The sequence below is a fragment of the Chrysoperla carnea genome, chromosome 1, assembly GCF_905475395.1.
Source record: "Chrysoperla carnea chromosome 1, inChrCarn1.1, whole genome shotgun sequence".
Taxonomy (NCBI): domain Eukaryota; kingdom Metazoa; phylum Arthropoda; class Insecta; order Neuroptera; family Chrysopidae; genus Chrysoperla; species Chrysoperla carnea.
This window is the reverse complement of record NC_058337.1, coordinates 90,348,008-90,370,094: the sequence shown is the minus strand read 5'-3', so window position 1 is coordinate 90,370,094 and position 22,087 is coordinate 90,348,008. Positions and strand designations below refer to the sequence as shown.

At 29.7% G+C, this 22,087-nt stretch overlaps 3 protein-coding genes and 1 long non-coding RNA gene across 6 annotated transcripts; 2 read left to right on the top strand and 2 right to left on the bottom strand.

The window, feature by feature from the left end:
- Positions 1–1,060: 1,060 nt before the first annotated feature.
- On the top strand, positions 1,061–1,302 carry LOC123301204. Its single transcript, XR_006535426.1, has 2 exons — positions 1,061–1,199; positions 1,264–1,302. It is a non-coding gene; the product is annotated as an uncharacterized LOC123301204 (long non-coding RNA).
- A 3,597-nt stretch (positions 1,303–4,899) lies between these two features.
- Positions 4,900–10,489, bottom strand: LOC123301186 (gametocyte-specific factor 1 homolog). Of its 2 annotated transcripts, none has more exons than XM_044883924.1 (7): positions 10,273–10,489; positions 9,806–9,969; positions 8,752–8,883; positions 8,033–8,224; positions 7,885–7,956; positions 7,306–7,352; positions 4,900–6,796 (listed from the first exon to the last, which is right to left on the bottom strand). In XM_044883924.1, the coding sequence occupies exons 1-7, from the start codon at positions 10,301–10,303 to the stop codon at positions 6,640–6,642; spliced, it is 795 nt and encodes a 264-aa protein (XP_044739859.1). In that variant the 5' UTR covers positions 10,304–10,489; the 3' UTR covers positions 4,900–6,639. The 2 variants fall into 2 exon arrangements, with proteins under 2 accessions (XP_044739859.1, XP_044739867.1); XM_044883932.1 differs by lacking the exon at positions 10,273–10,489 and adding an exon at positions 10,031–10,143.
- A 1,084-nt stretch (positions 10,490–11,573) lies between these two features.
- LOC123301169 (nucleoporin Nup35) lies at positions 11,574–13,452 on the top strand. Of its 2 annotated transcripts, XM_044883904.1 has the most exons (3): positions 11,574–11,885; positions 11,950–12,280; positions 12,342–13,452. In XM_044883904.1, the coding sequence occupies exons 2-3, from the start codon at positions 11,952–11,954 to the stop codon at positions 12,994–12,996; spliced, it is 984 nt and encodes a 327-aa protein (XP_044739839.1). In that variant the 5' UTR covers positions 11,574–11,885; positions 11,950–11,951; the 3' UTR covers positions 12,997–13,452. The 2 variants fall into 2 exon arrangements, with proteins under 2 accessions (XP_044739839.1, XP_044739847.1); XM_044883912.1 differs by lacking the exon at positions 11,574–11,885 and having other exon boundaries at positions 11,930–12,280.
- Positions 13,453–15,135: 1,683 nt separating this feature from the next.
- Positions 15,136–17,362, bottom strand: LOC123305944. Its single transcript, XM_044887784.1, has 2 exons — positions 17,164–17,362; positions 15,136–15,496 (listed from the first exon to the last, which is right to left on the bottom strand). Exons 1-2 carry the CDS (start codon positions 17,348–17,350, stop codon positions 15,210–15,212), a joined length of 474 nt encoding a protein of 157 aa, XP_044743719.1. The 5' UTR covers positions 17,351–17,362; the 3' UTR covers positions 15,136–15,209.
- Positions 17,363–22,087: the final 4,725 nt, after the last annotated feature.

The window sequence follows — 22,087 nt, the reverse complement described above, 5'->3', positions numbered from 1 at the left end:
TTCCAGTGTTGCCAACTTTCAACTCTAAGGCCCACTAAACAGGAGATAGAAAACCACTAAAAACAACTAGAGAGCAATAATATTGCCAGAAATGATATTAAAATATTAAATTATTTGCCCACGAAAGGTAGAAAAATAGTAGAAAAAACCACTAATTTTAGTGGTAAAACTACTAAGTTGACAACTTTGGTCATATCTTATACCTGCCGAACAAACGTACCAACTGTGATTTAATCAAATGTTACTAGATATAAATTTAATTATCTTGGAATATTTACTATGGGACTGGCAGGGCTGGCAGCAGAGTGGAACCTTTGAAAATATACTAACTTGAATGGCAATATAGTGAAAATTACCTCTCAAAGAAGATTGAGAAGGAGCGCCTATGGCTGAACTAGTCTAGTCTTCGGTCGTTACATACATTGTACTGCACATCAGGCTGTCTAAGTGATTGAAAACAATAGGGGAGAGGAAAGTGAATTTGTTTTTTAAAAATCTTTACTAGCGTGCAAAATATGAACGTTTAAAATTTCTAATTAAACAAAGAGGACACCCACTAGTGACGTCATACGTGGGTGTCGCCATAGAGATTATATATACAACTTGATTTTGCTAAAAAGAGATGGACAAACTTTGAAAGTTATAAGCAATCTTTGACTGCGTATAACTTCTTCGTTGTTTAATCAATTTTAATTTCACTTTCAATGCTATTACTATAAAATCTAGCGTTACATTTTTATGGGTAATATGGCCCTTTCTACTATAAGTATTTTGTTATCGCATTTTTAAATGAAATGATCGCTGGATAACCTGAATATTTTTAAGTTTGACATTAGCATGGTGAATGATCTTACCAACTGTCTTCATATTATTTCAAAGCAATAGCAAATCTCGGAACAGAAGCAAATCTAAATTTGTAGTGATGAATTAGTGTTAATTAAATACATAAAATATATGATTGATTAGTTTCAAGACAACTAAAAAAACCGCCATGTGTTTACCTAGTCTTGACACTTTAATAAAAATAATTTAAATTCATTAAAATATTTTAAATAGTTTTTTTTTTTTTCAATGACAACGTAACAGAAGTATTTTCCTCGAATTGTCTGCCTGATTTACGTTTTGTATTCAATCTCCTAAAACAACAGTTTGAAAACCACGTATTTTCGCTCCAAATATTTAAAAAAACAAATTATAAAGTAAGTTTCAAAAGTATAATATTTTCTGATTATATACAATTTAGAATTTTATTTACTTATTTAGAAATGGAACCAATGACACTTGGAAGTCCCGTTCAAAGTCCAAAAACTAACACATTAAACATGAGTTAGGATTCTTTTTATCCCGTTCGACAGCATTCCCGTGTGACGTGACATGAAACGTCAGTCACTATAAAACGTGGTATAACAAAAAAGAACCTGCTAAAATTAGCGAATGGTTTTTAATGAAACTCTACAGCAATATAGCTGATATATCAGAATAACACATGAACTATAATTTATAAAGATATATTAAATAAATAAAAAAATTTAATTTGACATGTGAAATTACCGTAAATTACAGATTTCTGTAAAAATAGTGAATATAAAATATTTCAAGGCCATCTTTTCTGATATACTCAATAAATAATTACGACTATTATACATTTAAAAAAATATATATTTTACCTCTGTAAAATAAACCCCACCATTATTTCGAGTGTTATAGAAAAGGGATAAGCGGGAGCAATCTTTATCAATCTTTCCTTTTAAGCCAAGCGAAGCGGGTGGGTATCACTCTAGTTAAATACAATGGACAAAATAATTAATATCGACTGATATATTTAAAAATTAGGTTTTATACCTAGATATGTAACCTATTTTTTATCTAATTTTTACACCAAACTACGTTCATTTTAGAAAAGTATCGAAATTATGGATTTTTATTTTAAAAATAAAAGCTTTCAATTCGTATTTGTCAAACATGCTAACCTGCCGAATACATAAATAATGAACGATTTTTTTCTCAATTAAATCTAAACCACATTGGCGGTGGTGACATTGTAGTAGAGTGAAATTACGCCTTGTGTATGGATTAAAAGTTCGAGCAATGAAACTTTGGGGTTTTTCTTTTCACATCAAAATAAGTATTTTTTGAAATTTTTTACTTTCCCGGAGTGGTGCAACAAGTGCTATATTAATAAAAGCATCTAAAGTTTTGGGTTACTTTAGCATTTTAAACTATTTTGACCTCTTTTTAAAATCTTTTAAGATACATCTATTTCATACACCCCTTCCCCCTTACAGCGCGGGGGTTAAAACTTAAAAATTTTGCTTTAAACCATATAGACCTCTTTTAAAAATAGTTTTCTCATGACAAAACAAAAAACACCCCCCAAAGCCAGTCCATACACCCCCCAAACAATTATTTCCAGAAAGTGATAAATTTTCCGTTTTTCGCAAAAATATGGATCAAGGAGTCATTTTACGGGTAAGCCACTTATTATAAAATCGAAAGATAACAAAAAATTCTACAATTTAAAAAAAAATTCAACCTCGTAGGACAAAATGGCATAAAATGGCAGCCATTTTAAACAATTCCCTAAATTGGAAATTTTGGCCGAACTATTTAACGGATTTCGCTGAAATTTTAACCGAAAGTTGTAAGTAATAAAACCTACTATTGGTATTAGTTTCATTAAAATCAATCGAATATTTTTCAAGTTATAGTCAAATGAACTGTTTTACCATATGTATGTATACATATATATATAACTGGGAGGGGAAGGGGCGAAACCCCACCAAAAAATTATGAGGAGTAGTTCTTAACATGGACTACAAACCTACCAAATTTGGATATGCACCGATGTCTCCTTTTGCGAATAGAAAATAAAAATGATAAAATTTCTGAAAAAAATTTTATTTTTGACGCCATTTTGTTTTTTAAACATGTTGCACCACTCCGGGAAAGTAAAAAATTTCAAAAAATACTTATTTTGATGTGAAAAGAAAAACCCCAAAGTTTCGCTGCTCGAACTTTTAATCCATATAACAGCCTTTTTTTGCTTAGATTTACTCCAGTAATATGACATCTGACACACACGCCAACTAAGCTCAGTGGGAACGAAGTTGATTAGAACTTGTTCTCAGTCAGTATCTAAGCATCAAACAGTCAGTATTCATCATTCATTATACAAGCGAAGTCGAATTTATGAACAAGCGGCTAAATGTACTTTAATAAAATAAATTTAATATAATAATTAATAAAAATCTTGATTTGTTTCTAATTACACCAAACCAGCAACAGAATATTATAAAATGCTTTTTGGACCAAATTGTCGTTAATACGCTTCGATCGACACCATAACGAAGTCGATATCATTTTTTTTTCGCACGATATCGATTACGGAAAAAATGACCATGAACGTATATGCATACGTACACGCACACATAGTTCTTCAAATTGGTGTTAATGCCTTGTCCTGACCATGAAAAGTAAAGATATGTTGAAAATTTCGATTTCGAAAATCGAACCCATTACAATAACTTTCTATACTGAGAAATTATAAAATACAACACTATTCAATAATGATGAAATCCTGAAAATAGGAAAAACAATCCCTTAAGTATCCTCCTTTCTTTCTGTAATAGCCCTAGAAGGATGCGCGTTCATTTTATTCGACAATATTTAAGTTTGATATGAAGGCAGAAATCAAAATACTTTTTAACAAACAACTCTCCGAAAATGGTGAGAACAATCACAAAAATACTCTCTCTTCTTCAATACATGATAGAAAGTTGTGGTTTTTTTGCATTAAATGCAAAATATCACAAAATTTTTGTCAGACAAAAAATATTTTGCATTTTTTTGCTAGTGTTGTTTTTAAAAGTCTGTCAAAAAAACCAAATCCTTCTTTACAGTGAAAATATCTATCCGCACCGTGCATGATTTTTTTTTTTTTCAGACTATGGTAACGAAATATCACCTCCACTATGACTTCATGAATCAAATTTTCTGATTAAAAAAATTATTTTGTTTTAAAAAAAATCAAGGCTTTGGCAAAACGATCCCTGTAAATAAAAAAAAAAACTGTCATGTCCATAAAATGTAGAAACATTTTTAGAACAAGCCATTACTGAACTATAAGTAGTTACGACACCAGTTTCAAATTTTCAACGACTTTTCATTTGAATTGAGTTTTGGCATGGGCACAAATAAAACGCATTCTTCAAAAATTATTCGAAGGCCATTCAGTAGTTTGAAAATATTAACATATTCGACAAAAAAAATGATTGTATGAGAAAATATATTTATTTTATTCTTGAGATATTTGTACACAATGGCTAGAAAAACTTTGGTTATAGTGTGCACGTACTTTTATTATCTTTATACAAGTAAAAAATTATAAAATTTTAATATTCAATATCATTTAAAATTTAGATGAGCAACTTAAATTTTTCAAGTAACTCAAGAATCAATTTCAGTTTATTATGGCATTGGTATTGTTTAGTTTAAAAAGATTATAGTCGCTCTTCCTGTGAATTTAGCACCTATTATAATTCTATAGTAAAAAAGAGAAAGATAATGTACAGGTGAACTAAATCTAAAAAAGACAAACGTGCTACACACGCTCATTAATATATAAATAATAAATGCCAAACGTCTCATAAACATTTATATAGTATTATCTTGATCATTTACAATTAGATAACCGACTGTACAATGGTATTTGGGATGTTGACCCATATAAGAAATTTTGCTTAGAACCATTACATGAATAAAGAATTTGTAATGGTTTGCAGGACTTTGTCCCATACTGCATATTTCAATTCGGCAAAAAACATCGATGTATAAATCAAAGTTGCTCATCTTACATTTAAATTTTATTTGATAACTTTTATAAATTTGAATTACAAATATTTTGAAATATATACATATCACTTAGAAAAGTTTCACTAACTTAAAGTTTAAGTTTATCGTTTGCCTTTATATATTATTTCTAAACATTTCATTTAAGAATTTATGGTCTATAAGAACGGTACAAAACATGCTAGCTAATAGAAATACATCGATTTTACAGATACCAAAGAATACTCTGTATTCTGTATTAATTGTAGATACCGTCACTTATATAACAATACCGCGCAAGTAACATTTGAACAGGTTTTCAGGAAAGCCAAAAAAGTGTTTCATTTTAAATTCTTCAAAAAATTGCACTTATTTTAACGAATACATCGTAGCTAAAGCTAATAAATACCCGTTAATGGATTTATTATTTCTGAAGAATTTGGAAGGAAATATACACTTTTTTTGTCTTTCCTGAAGAAAACTTATCAAATGTTACTTAAATGGTATTGTTATATAAGCGCAGATATTGCGTTTTCTACTCAAATATAATTTCTTTGAGAATCGAAGAATAGTACAAGTGGCATATAAAATTATACACGTGCTTACAAAATAACTATTAACGCGAAATTAGTTTGATGTACATAGTTTATCTAAAAAGGAAAATACTGGTGATAATAATTAACAATTCTTAACTTTGTAATAGAGTTCCGTTGGTTACCTTCCGGGTACGGAACCCTAAAAACTTTCACATTAAGGTCAAGTGTACCATCCTGCAAAATTCTAGATTTAGGGGGTATAAGTATGTAACATCTTTAAAAGTAATTTTTCTATTAGTTTAACAAATTTTATAATATTTATTTTGGACCAAAAAATAAGTAATTAATTAAAATAAATCATTTTAGTGTGTATGAATTTAAAATTAAAATGTAATTTCTCTGATAGCCTTTAAATGACGGGTCACGAATTATAAATTGCCTACACTAAGTCAACTTTTTAAAACAAAAAATTTTTCTTTTTTTAATAAAAACCAAAATTATATTTTGTTGTTTAGGGTAAGTTTTGTATTTAACGAATAGTCAGTCCATGGTGTATAAACGCAACGAAAATAATTGTCTGTAAATTTATCTTTGACTTTGAAATTTTACAAATCCTTTTTTGTAACCACAATTAAAAAATTTAATAGCTATAAAAGTAATTGCCAACATAATTGTCAAGGGTAATAATAATTACGAATTTCTAAAGAATGAGTGAAACAAATTTCATAGCTATAGATACACTGGCTGTATATTTTATATCGCCTTCTTCATATAAATTGTCTCTATACTGTGTGAATTGATGAGTTCGGAAATTTTGCTCATATTATATTCTTTACGACACTGTGCGTCACGACTAAGTTATTAAAGGTTACAAATCTTAATTCTGTGAATCATTTTTGATAAATATTTTAACATCGCATCAGATTTGCGTTATTATCACACCTATTTCAAGGCTTAGCAGTCACTGTAATTGAAAGTTACTAAATATACATTGGATGTATATATTTCACCGTTATATTGAAATTTCTATCAGATTGTAAATTGACTAGTAAAATTGTAAATTTGACTTAAAAAAAAATGATCAAAAACCACCGCAACTCGTGCTAACTCAATCCAGACCAACTAAACATAACGCAATGAGTTGTTTTTGTTAATAGGTGTTGAGTTAGCGCTAGTTGGGGTGGTTTTTTGTAATCAGTTTCCAATCTGACGGAAACTTCAAAATTACTTTAACATATGTTTATTGCATGGACCATAACAATATTTTTGATTCCATTCAACTGCAATTCAATGGATTCCTTTTACCACGTCCGCGTGCTGCCATATTTGACTTTTTACGCGAAGGAACAGTAATAAATCCATCATTGGTGTTCTTTAAAGTCATATTACCAAATTGGCTTGTTACCTCAACATCGGAAGAATCATATCCAGTGCTAAAAATTAAATATAAAAGGGATTATATTATAGTCTATTGTAAATTTATATTTGGTAACTAACTATAACCGAAAAAATGTTAAGAATAAACTAATAAAGTATAATTTTCATAAATTGATCACAAAGAGGCTAGCTAAATTAATCAGTAATTTATCCATAAAATTTTAGTTTTCGTAGTAACATGCAACATCTGAGAGACTCCGGGGATTTTATTTTAAAATGTTTAATATTTATTAAGATTAAATAAATTTCTTGTACCCTACGGATGTGAACATTTTTACAGGAGTGTATGGTGTACAAAAAATTAGCATTGTTTTTGTAAAGTGTACTACGTAGTGTGGATATATGAGCACCCTCTATGATACATTAATTTAAATTTTTTTAATTCTCAGTTACTACACCCGGATAAAAGAAAAACTTGAAATTGTAGTCAATGACACCCTTTACATGCCAGACTGCACTTCTATTATGAATATGAAAATATAAATACAAATTCTTAGCTACATACCTTATTGCTGTCTGCACGGTACTGGTTTGACTCATATGGTCCTCGTTCTATAAAAATAAAATTTATTATTAATTATGGCAAGCTTTAATTTGTGTAACATTTGACAAAATTTGTTGCTTATTAACATCTTGAACACGTTTGCTTACTAACATAATTTTACGAGTTTCTGTCTATACATACCAAAAAAGCCCAATTGGAACCTTCAAAATTAAGAAACTTAGGAAAAAATCATTTAAATTTCTAACTTCCTAACTTAACCACCAAAATTAAAACTCCAAATCAGAACTCGATTGTTTATACTATAAGACCGTGATTGGATCATCAAACTCTATACTAGTACCAAATTTCAACTTTTTTTCGTTAAAGAAATTCGGAAAAAAATAGGCTATGCCAGTCGGACAGACCAAAGAGTGATAGTTTCTTCACATAATTTGGTTTAAAGTATAGACATAGAGAATTGACTGAGTGTTCCCTATTCATTCAGCCAGCTTTCCTTTGTGTTAAAAGCAAATTGTATGCACCTTTTTCTGAACATCAAAACTATTAATAAAATTAAAGGAAATGAAAAAAAAAAATTACCCAAGCATTATTAGCAGCTGTTGTAGCTTTTTTTGTTACAGAAACAGTGTTCGGACGACGAAACGTTGCCACCTAAAAATAAATTATGTGACATTGAAAACTTATAAACATAAAATATTAATTATATTGATAAAAATTTTAATTTAACCTTAGATTCATTCATCGAAGAAGCATTATCTTTTCTACCAGCATTATCTCTGTTTCTATCCTTTAAAGCTTCAATACGCCTATTTTCTTGTTCACGGAACGCCTTACGTTCGCTTGGAGGACGTACTTGCATATTTCTTATTATGATGTTGTTTTCTAAATGTTCAGTGGGATCATAAGTTGGTACGTTAACCTAAATAATAAATGAACATTACTAATAATTTATGAATATTATGATACGAATTTTTATACCATGTATATGAAATATACGAAGGTATATTAAGTTTAGTCCCAAGTTTGTACCGCTTAAAAATATTGATACCATGAACAAAATTTTGGTATAGGTGTTCATAAAATCACCTAATTATTCTATTTCCGGTTGTCTGCCTGTCATCTGTCTGCCCGTCTGTCATCGCGATTACTCAAAAACAACATTTCTTAACTTTTTAAAAAACGACACTTTATGAATTGATGGAAACGCTGACTCCCCAGTACTCACCTTCTGTAAACTGTAACAATTTAACTTTAAGGTTGACAATTATCAATAGAGAAATAATTTAGACAGTAATGGTTATTATGATGTCATGACATCAATTATCACAACCATTATCGTCTACATTAGGCCTCTACAGACAACGATACCCAATGTAATCATTAAATAGTTACAGAATGCGAGTGTAACACATTTGAAAAATTTTTTAACATTTGAAAAATACTTACGTCATCCCAATTTTCAGAACATTCCACATCAGTATTTATGATAGGAATAGGTTCGAAAATTCTTTCTTCAGATTCGTATTCGATTAGTTGGCTAACTAATGTTTTCTGATCTGGACAATTTGCAATATGATACTGAAATTTAAAAACAAGTACTTTTAAATCACAACCATTGCTCTCTACATTATAGTCTAGTCTATCTATTTTGAGCACAATGTTAAATTTTCGTAACCGAGATACAGCAAAACCAATATTATTCGCATATTACCGATCAATTCGTCATCAATCAAGCGTCGAATATCCGCACATATTCAGGCAACTATTGAAGAAAATATTAAGCACAGAAACGTGTATAAAAAAACCCGCGAATATGAGCTATTGGAATTAAAATAATTTTTTGACATCGGACTGGGTTAGATCGAGTACTAGGTTACTATGAGTACTATTTTTTCAGCGAAAGTAGTTTCCCTCTAAGACACCTATGTACCACTAAAAATGTACGGCGTGTCAAAAACTGTTGTTTATTCATAAAATAGTTTTAAAATTACTTTATTTTCTGTTGCTTCAAATCAACAACCCCAACCTATTTAGGGAAACTCTTTGATATCTCATCTCCGCAATAGTAAATATGTACGGTGTTACTGGACACTAACTCAACATAAGTATTAAAAGCGAATTACATAAAAGCCGTACAGAAAAAAATCACCCGTAGTGCTTCGGAAATTTACGGAAACAAAAATATTTTAACAGCACTAGGTTTTCCATCATTTTTATATAAGGTTCTAGCACAAGGAAGAAAGCCGTACAAAAATACTTCACCGTAACTTCCCATTTGTACACGTGACATTCAGTTTTTTTCCATACTCGAAAATTTTTAGCATGGGCTTGTACTCTTGCCTTACGAATTAGAGTTGTAAATGATATTATAAAATAATAAATTATATGTTCTATAGTTTTTGTTTGTTTATACAACGGAGATAGATATTTTCTAGTAAATATATTTTTCAAAAGGACATTTTAAGTAATTTGATATAGAAAATTGAGTAAAGCAGATTACCTCTAATTCACACTGGCCCACCACATGAGTTGAATTGAATGGACATGGAACCTTCATTTCGTCAGGGTGGGATCTTCGGCAACGAACTAAATGTACTTGCATCCTATCCGGTAATATCTGATGAGATTTATTATATGGACATTCAATGAATTTGGCTTCGAGGCCTGAAAAGAAAATTATAGTGCCTTTAACATTTAAGTTATAAATAAGTGTGTATTAAATTACGTATATGGTATGAGCTGTCCTAATAATAGCTCTAATTGTAAGAGTATGTATATTATGATCAGTGATTTTAAAAATACAAAAAATTTTGATCCTTGAATCACGTGTAGATAACGGTAAATAAATGCAACTCAAACAACGGTGTCAATGAAAACAATGATGTCTGTATATAAAATTAATAAAATGTTGTCTGTAATAAAATTATATTGAAAATACGGCTTTTAGACAAATAGTATATTGTTTACCATGGTGAACAGCAGGAACTATTTTACTCATTTCCAAACTATTAAATATTTTCAAACTTTTAAATATTTAAACTTCTCAATATTGAATAATATAATTTCTCTTTTCGTTGAGTCAATACCTAACCTTCAATACTACCATAAACAAGTTACAATAATATCCTAGATGACCTAGATGAATAATATTATTTATTTAACTTCAGTCCAGTAGTTACTAAGTCTCGAGCACAGTCGTATCGTAGTGAATTTTCAAAGGTCATATGTCATATCTTATACCTGCCGAACAAACGTACCAACTGTGATTTAATCAAATGTTACTAGATATAAATTTAATTATCTTGGAATATTTACTATGGGACTGGCAGGGCTGGCAGCAGAGTGGAACCTTTGAAAATATACTAACTAGAATGGCAATATAGTGAAAATTACCTCTCAAAGAAGATTGAGAAGGATAATAAGCGACTATGGCTGAACTAGTCTAGTCTTCGGTCGTTACATACATTGTACTGCACATCAGGTTGTCTAAGTGATTGAAAACAATAGGGGAGAGGAAAGTGAAGTTGATTTTTAAAAATCTTTACTAGCGTGCAAAATATGAACGTTTAAAATTTCTAATTAAACAAAGAGGACACCCACTAGTGACGTCATACGTGGGTGTCGCCATAGAGATTATATATACAACTTGATTTTGCTAAAAAGAGATGGACAAACTTTGAAAGTTATAAGCAATCTTTGATTGCGTATAACTTCTTCGTTGTTTAATCAATTTTAATTTCACTTTCAATGGTATTACTATCAAATCTAGCCAGTGAAAAATCTTGGAGTTAAAGGGGGCTGTTATGACTAATTTGCAAGTTTTTACATGTTAATGTTATAGAAATGTCAAATTAAAATTATTGAAAAACACGAATTAATTAAACTTAATGCATTAAAAATTGTGAAAATAAGAAATCAAATTGAACAAATATTATTTTTCAAATGTAAATTATCATAATTATTTATTTAAATTTGTGAGACAATAAATTTAAATTTTAAATGTAAGTCTTAAATGCAATCCATACAATTATGTATGCATCCATACAATTCTATAATTAAAGTAGTGTATCGTTACCATGGAAACGAAACTCACGCACGGAGCGAATAAGTATTTTGTTATCGTATTTTTAAATGAAATGATCGCTGGATAACCTGATAAAAGGTTTATTTTTCTGCTACTGCGGCGCTGAAATTTTAACAATATTTTTAAGTTTGACATTAGCATGGTGAATGATCTTACCAACTGCCTTCATATTATTTCAAAGTAATAGCAAATCTCGGAACAGAAGCAAATCTAAATTTGTAGTGATGAATTAGTGTTGATTACATACATAAAATATATGATTGATTAGTGAAGACAACTAAAAAAACCGCCATGTGTTTACCTAGTCTTTACACTTTAATAAAAATAATTTAAATTCATTAAAATATTTTAAATAGTTTTTTTTTCAATGACAACGTAACAGAAGTATTTTCCTCAAGTTGTCTGCCTGATTTACGTTTTGTATTCAATCTCCTAAAACAACAGTTTGAAAACCTCGTATTTTCGCTCCAAATATTAAAAAAAAACAAATTATAAAGTAAGTTTCAAAAGTATAATATTTTCTGATTATATAAAATTTAGAATTTTATTTACTTATTTAGAAATGGAACCAATGACACTTGGAAGTCCCGTTCAAAGTCCAAAAACTAACCCATTAAACATGAGTTCAAATACACCTTTTTTACCAGCTTTTTTGATGGGTGAACAACAAACTTCACCAAGCCAACGCCATGGATCATTAAGCCCAACAAAAAGTAGAGGAGGATTATTCAAAAATTCAGAAACTCCAGATCGAGTTTTATACCCTAGTACATATCATCAAACTTCTGGATATTTTCAATCTGATCCAACGTCTCCAGCAATGGCAAAACAAAAGGTGAATGAGAAAAGTGGCCCCCCTGTTCAAGGATTGTTTGATACATTGGAAGCTAGGTATAGTAAATTGTTTATTTGTATTTAAATAAAACTCGATTTATAAAAATTTATTTTGTAGGTATAAATACAATCCAAATGAAACTTCGACAATAAACACGCCTAAAAATGCAACCACTTTTGATACATTTCAAAATAATTCTATCCATATTGTGGAAGATAAGTTAACATCAACGCCCAAACGACCTTTTAATCGTTTGAGTGTGCAACATGAAAATTCAACTTTACAATCAAATTGGACACCAACAAATCGTCAACCAATTGATCCATTATCACCTGATAATACATGGGTAACAATTTTAGGCTTTCCATGCTCTACCACAAATGTTATTCTAGCACATTTTGCACAGTGTGGAACAATTGTTGAAAAAAAATTCCCATCACAAGGGAATTGGGTTCACATTAAATACTCAAATCCTTACGAAGCGAGTAAAGCATTAGCGTTTAATGGTAAAATTTTAGCTGGATCAATTATGGTTGGTGTACTACCTTATCGACCAAATGAATTGAGCAATAAAGAAAATGTTTCAATAAATGAGTCAAATTTAAACAATGGTACATTTGCAGCATCTCCACGACCTGTACGATCTTTGGCACAGCCGTATTTATCACCTCAACAACGTAATTCAAATATAGCAGAAACAATTACATCACCTGTACCACAAAAATCAACTGGGATTGTTACTAAAGCTATGGAATATGTATTTGGGTGGTAAAAAACATAATAATTAATAATAAAAACGTTGATCAAATTATCTTTGAGGGTCAAGTTTTAAATATTTAAAAAAACTATCTTTTAATGTTCTTATTGATCAAAAAAATCCTTTTATTTTGGGATCTAAAATTTTAACTTAAAAATAACGAACTTGGCTTTCATAAAAATTTAATTTTTAGATTATATTTTTTTTAATATTAATTTTCACGGTAGATTCGTTTCATTTAGCTACTACATACGTGCGGTTAGCAAATATGTGTTTTGTATATTTATTAATTTGTTGTTCAACTGTATTATGCACATCCATGGGCACGTCGGCCAGGAATTTAAATAATTTGGATATTGTTTTACCTCTAATTATGAATATTTTGTATGAAGAACTAAGTTTTACATTCATTAATTGTACACTAGTTAAGTTTATTATTATTTTAAAATAAATACGTTATTTCTTTTATTACCATTTTGTTTAAATAAGTTGAAAATTTACGATCATTTTGATTTAATCCTAGGTCGTATTAGTCTAAGATCCCAATTAGGATCGACCTTCACCCATCTGTTTACCGGATGAAAGTTATTTTTTATGAAATATAAAATGTTAACAAATATCCCTGCAATGGGTTGCCTAAAAAAATGTGGTCCAGACTACTTTTAGTGAAAATATCAAGAGTAAAATTTTTAGAAATTTTTCACTGACTTGCATATCTTACGAATTTTGATCTACTCGAAAGTAAAAGCCATAAAGAATATGTAGCAGCTATGTTGTCTGCCTTTTTTCGTTCACTATTATCGCATTTATACAAGTTGAAAATAGTAATTACGTGCATCTGTTAATTCATTGACTCGCATATCTAAATAAAGATAATTTTGTTCCAATTACGGTGGCATATGATTGGCCACAAAATATTGGTCAAAAATAATGTTTACAAGCTTTCCAAGTTTTGATATTTATATTAAAAATGGTCTGGACCATATTTTTTAAGGCAACCCGTCACAGGAATATTTGTTAATATTTTACTTTTCATAAAAAATAACTTTCATTCGGTAAAAGGATGGGTGAAGGTCGACCCTAATTCGGATCTTGTACTATATTGTTTTTTTTAAATAGACGCGACAAAAAAAAAACGCTACACATTTTTCTTTCATTAAAAATAGACAATACTTACATGAGTATGTATCTTTGTTATCCTTGGTCCTCTTGGGCTTTATCAGGGCTCGTTTTAAATGTAAAGAAGTGAACTTAAAGTAGCACTCTTGGATCCGAATAGTCTTCAGTATCAATTTGTGCAATTTTTACATTCCATACCACACCAGTGTTAAAAGTTTCTATTTCAATTTTATAGCTGGTGTGCTATGGAATTGGACAAATTGATAATTTTAAGAGTGTTATGTATTCAAATATTTCAATAAAAAAAAAGTTAATTTTGTCATGAAAATCGGTGAATGAATAGAAAAAAAATATTTTAAGCAACTATTTCTAAAAGTTTTTATCTCTAACCATTTCTGACGCTAGGCAAAATATTAAGAATTGGCCATATTGTTCAATTTGCTGTATGCTGAGTTTAAAGTTCAGATTTTGGTTAAGTATCCTAAAAAATGTAACCCGTCTATGTATGCCTGTGCAAAATTTCAAATCGATACTCCTATAAATAACAAAAATATGAGCGTCTTCATCTTAAATACGAAACACTCTATATTAATATTAATAATTTATTACGGAACCTTGAACTAATTGCAATACATATTCTATATCTTCTTGAAAATTTTCGGGACCAAACGGTGAAAAGTTTACTACTCTATGATAATGCGATCTAATATTCGAAATTATAGGTAAAATTTATCAAATTATTATCGGTTGATCTGTTTTTAAAGTTGGCATTGTCTACAATTCGAGTGGTATGTAAAGGGGGTGGGGACTAGGTACGTTCTCTAAATGAATAAATGATTTAATAAATTAATCAAATAATGAATTCATTGAAATGAATTATTATTGGTAGCAAAGCCGCGGGTAAAAGCTAGTAAAAAATAAAATTAAAACATAATCAGTAAAATAAAAAACAATATTTGAATGCCTTTAAAGTGTTATTAACAGTTTTATAATTCATATTTTGTTTTTGTTATTACGATTTGTTATGAACATCTGACAAATATATTAAAATTGAAGATTTAATTTAAATATGAATCTTTTTAGTAAACAAATTTTTAATTATATATACATTAGGCTGTAAGTTTTATAGAAATAATTCGAATTTCAAGTCCATCGGCAGATTTCAATTGAAGGATATATTTTCCAGGTTTATGTGATATAATTGGTAAATTGACTACACCATCAATATCCATTTCTTCCATACATAGTTCTGCAGGATGTAAGATTTCCCCATCAGATGTGTCCAAATCCTCGATTTTGTAAGTTTCTCTTATTTTATAAATTTTAAGCTTTTGAGGCGCTGGTTGACTACTCTCATTTATAAGCCATTGCACCAGACGTTCACCTATGTTTGTATCTAAAATTGTTTATTATATCATTAATTTTGCCGCCATCTTCTACAAAAAAGATTTTCCATCGCCCAGCAAATAAAAAATTAGTATTATGACGTTAACTAATGCGAATTGAAAAAAAAAAAAACTACTGAAAATAAGTATCTGAATGATTATTTCATGTTAATGAACTGAAACCTTTTATTTTTCACACCTCTAATTTTTTCAAAAATTATGAAAAAACAATTTTTAAGATTGTAGCGTTAAAATCGAAAAAACTTTTTTTGTGGAAATTTGAGTCTTTAATAAAAAATAGGAGGTTCACAGGTTTTATAGTTGAACCCTGCCCCATCCCGAGATTTTCATGTTTTTTTTTTTTTTTTTTTAAATATTGGTCACCTGTTGTTTCGTTTTTCAAAACAAAGTGCCTCTCTCGAATTCTTGGACTGTTTCCATACTTTTTGTATGTCCTGTATTTATGATATACTGGGTGAGCCATTTTTATCTATACATCTAAATATCTCGTTTTGTAGTTAACCAATCAAAAAATAATTTATCTCTTACCGTTTAGGATTTAAATTGGCTATAAAGAAACCCGAAGAACTAGGTCCAATCTGTCAGTACATTATGTCTAGCCCATCAAACTTTGCAACTTTTGTTTAAGTTATTTTTTGATTGGTACAAAACGAGGTATATTTATAGATGTGTAGATTAAAATTGTCCAACCTGTGTACACGGTGGGCTAAAAATCCTTTTCCGATTTAAATTTTGTAGAATCATTGGGGTCTAACTAAAGTAAAATAAGATATAACTAGTTACAAGACTAAGAAAGTAAAAGGTCCGCCAGATGTTCAAGCTACCGGGAGTTTTATCCTAATATTTGAGAATATTTAGATTCCATTCTACAAATTTTTAAAAGGGTTGTGTTATTAATGCTTCTTGTGCCTTTTTATATTTGTATTTTTACATCGCATTTATAACGATGGAAATTTACAAAATTCTCGACAAATTTTTCGAGTACGGAACCCTAAACTTGCAGATGAGACATATCTAAGAACACTTCATTTAATTAAACAAAAAAACTGAAAACTAAACCGATTTTGAAGATCATCGCCTATTTTTTTAGATGTTTCGGGTGCGGAACTCTAAATTCGCCCTTGAAACATATCTAAGCACACTCTCCATTAAATTACCTTCCAAACAAAACCAAAAAAAATCAAAATCGGTTCATACGTTAGGCGCTGCGATTCCACAGATAGACAGACAGACACACACACAAAGCGGTCGAGCGGCTGTTTTTCAACCTTTCCGCACTAAATCCGCAATGGCTCAGACTTCATTATTTATTTTATTATCATTATTTTTTTTAAATTATTATACTAACCATTTCTAATAAGTCTAGAATCTTCTTAAATCGAAAAAGAACCAAGTGTACCAAGTTTCATCGTTTGTTCCCAAAATACATATAGTTAAATAAGAGATATAAAGAGCGTTGAAATTGTTGTCTGTGTAAATAGCTCTATTTAACATAATCAAATTCTGAATCGAACATTGAAAATAAAACACACAAAGTAGGTAGTGTATAATAAATGAAAAATATAATAAATATCACATTATCTTTGTGTATAAAAATGGATAAAATTATCCCGGCTTAGCTCTTAAACGATCTGGCCTCCCTTTTTGTATGAAGTACCTAATCGTTTATCCCAAAAACTCCATTCTTCATATGGTAACGCCTGACGTTGTGATTTACGAAAACATTCCCACCAATATTTGTTACGTTTTCTAATTGGTATATTTATAACACATGGGCAAAGTTCAAATTCCGTTCTTGTATGATTTTTACATATGCATTTACGTGTACAACAGGTTTCTGGCATTTTATATGTAAATTCAGATCTTTTTCTTAAATGCGCTGGTATCATTGTAATATTGATAATAAAGTCACCAATTTGTTTATTAATAAATATCAAATAATAATTACTTGTCTCAGCTAATAGAAATGATAGATATAAGTGTAGACTTGCTGATTTACCTCCGATGTGATTTAATACTTTTTCTTTTATGTATAATTTTCGTGGTATTTTTCGAAGTGATTCTTTATCCCATGGATATGCAGTAAAGGTCTCTAAACCACGTATTTCATTTTCATTGATAAATATTTGAAACTGACCAGCACAATTATATGGCACATTTATATTTATTATTTTTTCAATATTATCATATAAAGATGCTGCAACACTAATCGTTTGGCATGGGGTTAGCCTTGGTTCACCTTCCAAAGTCAATACTAAACTACTGCTAAATACACCTTGTGAAACTTCACCAATTAATATCAATGTGGTTGTACTACGTGCAATTTGTTTGGCATGGTAAAATAAACGCAACACTAAACCTCTATCTGTGACTGAAATTACATTCTCATCTTGATTTGTATAAAAACATGTATGTTCATTACCAATAAAATTTACTTTGTAGTTTGTTTCTACAGGTGTTAAAATATTTACACAACGACAAGTAACCTCTGATAGATTTGTTTTAAAATGCACTAGCTGGCATGGTATATAATCAGGCAGTGTGAAATATAAGAATAGTACAAGAAATAGCATCGATATTGAATTATTTTCAACAATGTCTTTGGGTGTAACAGTTATCCCTAAATAAAAATATTTCCAATTATAAATAAATAAATATAATAATTGTATAATAATATTGGTTCGACTTCCGGAGTTCGAAACGGGAGTTGTCCCATTCCCATTCGCTTCATAAATTAAAAGATGCTTTATATACTTCCTTTTGAAAAAGTTAAATTATGTCAAATTATTTAAGTGGAATGACGGACAGAAATTTTTTAGTAAAATATTTAATTTCAAGATTTATTATACATTGATGGTATTGTGCTCAAATGCGGCAAATTGGATTTTGCTGATTTTTCAAGGGAGCATTTCTAAACATCCAATAGAATAACTTTATTTACATACTTAAACCTCTTTTATAAATAAAATTTGCACTTCTTGTTCAGTAAAAGATTTCACAGCTAAGCTATTTCTCAGTAAGCTAGTTGCGCAAATGTTTCTATTTGTTAATAAAAAATAAATTGGTTTACAAAAATTAGTTAGTAAGCAAATTGTATGACGTAAATGTGAATGTTTGTCAAATAATCGAAAAATTATTATCCATGTATAACGTATATGTAATACAAGTTGCCTATTTATTAATTTTTAAAGTCAATTTTAAATTCTTTTTCATTGAATTAACAATTTATTGTTTACTAGCAGTTATTCACTCACTTCGTTGGTTAACTTGAATTTTAAATACATACAAATATGTTAAAGAATGTTTATGCAAAATTTGAAGTACATTGGACCAAGACATCACGTTGTCCCATACAAAATTTGCCCCCGTTTTTTAGCCTCTTAGGAAAAGAAGTTCGGAAAATTATTTCTTATCGGATGCCTACGTCATGCAAAAACCCTACTCTCCAATTTCAGTTGATCCGCCAGTCATAGTCAGTCATTCAAGATAAAGCATTTTATATGTATAGATTAACCAATAGAAATTTTTGCTCAACTAGCTCATGGCTTACTAATGGTATTTAATACCTAAGAAACATATTCCACAAGGTTTTAATAAAAAGTGAGCGGTTTATTTCATTTTCCTTCATTTGTAACATATTTTACTGTACAATTACCATATGAGTGCACAATACCATCGACATACAAAACATTTAGGTACAATTCTTGAATTGGGTTTTACTCGGTTATTGTAGAAAATACAAAACTTTTCTTAAAAGTCTTTTTTAGAGAAATTTGTTGTTCCAATCGACTTCCTGAAATATTTTCGCATTTTGCATATTTTTGGAGTTTCTTTTGGACTGAATAACAATTGTTTTTCAATTAAGATTTTCACTTAATAAACACTACTTTTAGTTTTTTTATTTACTTTAGAGATGAAAAGCTAGAAAGATTTTAGTAAATAGCAGTTTGAGTAGTAACCCTACTATACCGGTGATCGAACTACCTCAGCGAAAAATACTTGCCTAAATTTAAATCTTGCCATGCGTTTATTAAACGCGCTGCATTATGATATGCCATTTCTAGTGTAGCTGCATGCGTAAATAAATCGTTGAAGCATTGTTTTTGAACATATGGACAATAAGACATTGTTACAAATACAAATGGTAATGCATCTGATAAATCTGTATCAAAATTACATATACGACGTGCCGGAACACATACTCCATATCTCCAGATTGCTTGTCGGTGATACTCAAAGTGACGATTTAACCATGCAAGTAAAATTCTTTCATGTAAACTATAAACATTACTTTCCAGTGTATTCAAATGTTTCAAACTATCATGTGATAATATCCATTTTATATGCGACATTTTATATGAATCGTTAATTTCTTGAACATTTGGCTTTGATTCATCCACGATTTTTGCATGATTCGTCAAGCTACTTGTGTTTATATGTGGTAATAATTTTCCTTTAAGCGATTGTAACAGTATATCTAACCAGGATCGTTTACAATATCGATCAAATATTTTCCGATCATATAAACTTATATTTTCTTTTGATTTCGTAGGTTCTTTTGTATGAGGAAATATCGCATTCATAAATATTACATAATCTCCATACGATAATAAATATTTAGGATCTATATGTTTTACATGACCACCTTGAGCCTCAACAAAATCAATCATTTGCTTAAATAATATGTAAACAAAACGTACACGATCCATTCTTTCCGTTGGTAATGGTCTGAAATTTATTACTAAAAAATCAGTAAGATTTACTATACCATGCCAAATATTAGAGATAGTAGGGTTAATAAAGCACTCTATAATTTCTCGGCAGATATCATCTATGAGGTAGCAACTATATGAGGCCAAAGTTTACTTACTAGATGAGTAATCGATAGAATGATTGTTCCATGGTATTTGTTTTCAAGTAAAATAGATATACAATTTTTTAGAGTTTTCAAAGTTAAAAATTTTGCTTTTACTGTTCATTTATTTACAAGCTGTGCTTTGAGTTGTAAATCACATTCTATACAAATCATTGCTTATTGGGGATAATATTATGTCATAGTTCAGTTTTAACATAACACATGTGTCATGTACCATTGACACATGTTAATAGGTACGCACAGAGAAGAGAAGGTCTGTATGAGAATCATAGGGAATTATTAATGTTTCAATCACTTACATTATAAATTGCTGTTCCCTATAGTGGAGTGTAAAGATTAAATGAAAATTAAATTGAGATTGCTTTTAAATGGACTTGGTGGGGCTAAATGCTGAATCTAGGTACATTAGGAAATTTTTATTCTCAAACAACGGAATGTACAATATATGCATATCTTTATAAATGAAATAAAAGATACCAAATAACTTCATCCCCAGATTTTCAAATAACAAATAAATTACATTAACCAAAAATTGTGGAATAACCCTCACAAGGTAGATTTGAGGACCTTGAAAACCCTTTATTTATTTCATTTTTGAATCTACAAATTTTAATGGCTAACTAAATTAAAACGGTTATTAAAGTCATTTAATCTAAAATTAAGGTTAAAAGGTTAAGTTGTGTTGGAAATTCATATGACATTCGAAAAATTTGGGCTTTAACAGAAAAAATCAAATTTTTTATTTCGTACTTATTAATCGGTAGCCGTATTGGATGTACATGTTTTCTACTTCAAATGTGCATTTAAAAACTCCCTTCAGAATTATTATTCACCACTATAATTAAAGTTAAAAATTTTATAGCATTTTTTTGTAGCCATATGTTTATATAATATTAAATATGATACTATTAATCTAATACAAAAATTACCCCTTAGAAAAAAAACGAGATGTCTCCTCTCCGTACATTCGATTGAGAAACGTGAATATTTCAAAATATTTCCTTTCATTTGGAGGACTTTTTGGTTGCTCTTCACTCAAAATATCAACCATTGCTAGAATTCCATCTGGTATTGCGGCAAAATATTCGTATCGAAACACTCGTTCATAAAGAAACATTTCTACTTTAGATACAACCATATTTAAGTAATTACTAATATCTGTTGGTTCCCCAGTGTTTTCGGGATATTTAGGAAAATCAATACATATTTCATCACAATCAGTTTTATCAGAATTTATTATATTCGAATAAAGCTCCAAAGAAGATTTCTTTAATACTAAATTAGGTGTTGTGTCTAGATTATTTTGATGCAACTAGAACATAAACCATATTATTATATGTAAGTTTCAGGGTCCAGTGTTCATTCCCATGCAGGTGCCCCGTTAAAAATGATACGCAAATGCGATTAAAATAAATCAGATTAATTTAAAAGCATGGTAAAAAATATTTAAGAGAGATGAGTGCAGTGGCTCCGTAGACGCAGCATTAGGTGATAATTAGCATCGGTGAGTCCACCAATGCTCCGTTCCTTCCCTATTTAATAAAGTGATAGAAGCTCCTTACCGCAGGGTGAAGGTGCAAGTCGGTAAACGTTCCTCTATCCGACATTCAGGAATAGGTACCATAGAAGTTGTGTCTCTTTTCTCAAAAACCACCATCAAGGATATTGTCCACATGAAAAGCTAGCTCGGGCTCTATATCTTTAC

What these genes read in the sequence shown, in the direction of transcription:
- LOC123305944 (XM_044887784.1), bottom strand. Translation starts at nt 17,350, where the DNA reads ATGCCAGAAACCTGTTGTACACGTAAATGCATATGTAAAAATCATACA. An exon ending in TTTTTGGGATAAACGATTAG is followed by an intron (nt 15,497 to 17,163) that starts GTACTTCATACA and finishes AAACAATTTTAG; the next exon opens with ATACAAACATAGGTGAACGT.
- LOC123301169 (XM_044883904.1), top strand. Translation starts at nt 11,952, where the DNA reads ATGGAACCAATGACACTTGGAAGTCCCGTTCAAAGTCCAAAAACTAAC. An exon ending in TTTGATACATTGGAAGCTAG is followed by an intron (nt 12,281 to 12,341) that starts GTATAGTAAATT and finishes TTTATTTTGTAG; the next exon opens with GTATAAATACAATCCAAATG.
- LOC123301186 (XM_044883924.1), bottom strand. Translation starts at nt 10,303, where the DNA reads ATGAGTAAAATAGTTCCTGCTGTTCACCATG. An exon ending in GTTCTGAAAATTGGGATGAC is followed by an intron (nt 8,225 to 8,751) that starts GTAAGTATTTTT and finishes TTTATTATTTAG; the next exon opens with GTTAACGTACCAACTTATGA. An exon ending in ACCGTGCAGACAGCAATAAG is followed by an intron (nt 6,797 to 7,305) that starts GTATGTAGCTAA and finishes TTTAATTTTTAG; the next exon opens with CACTGGATATGATTCTTCCG.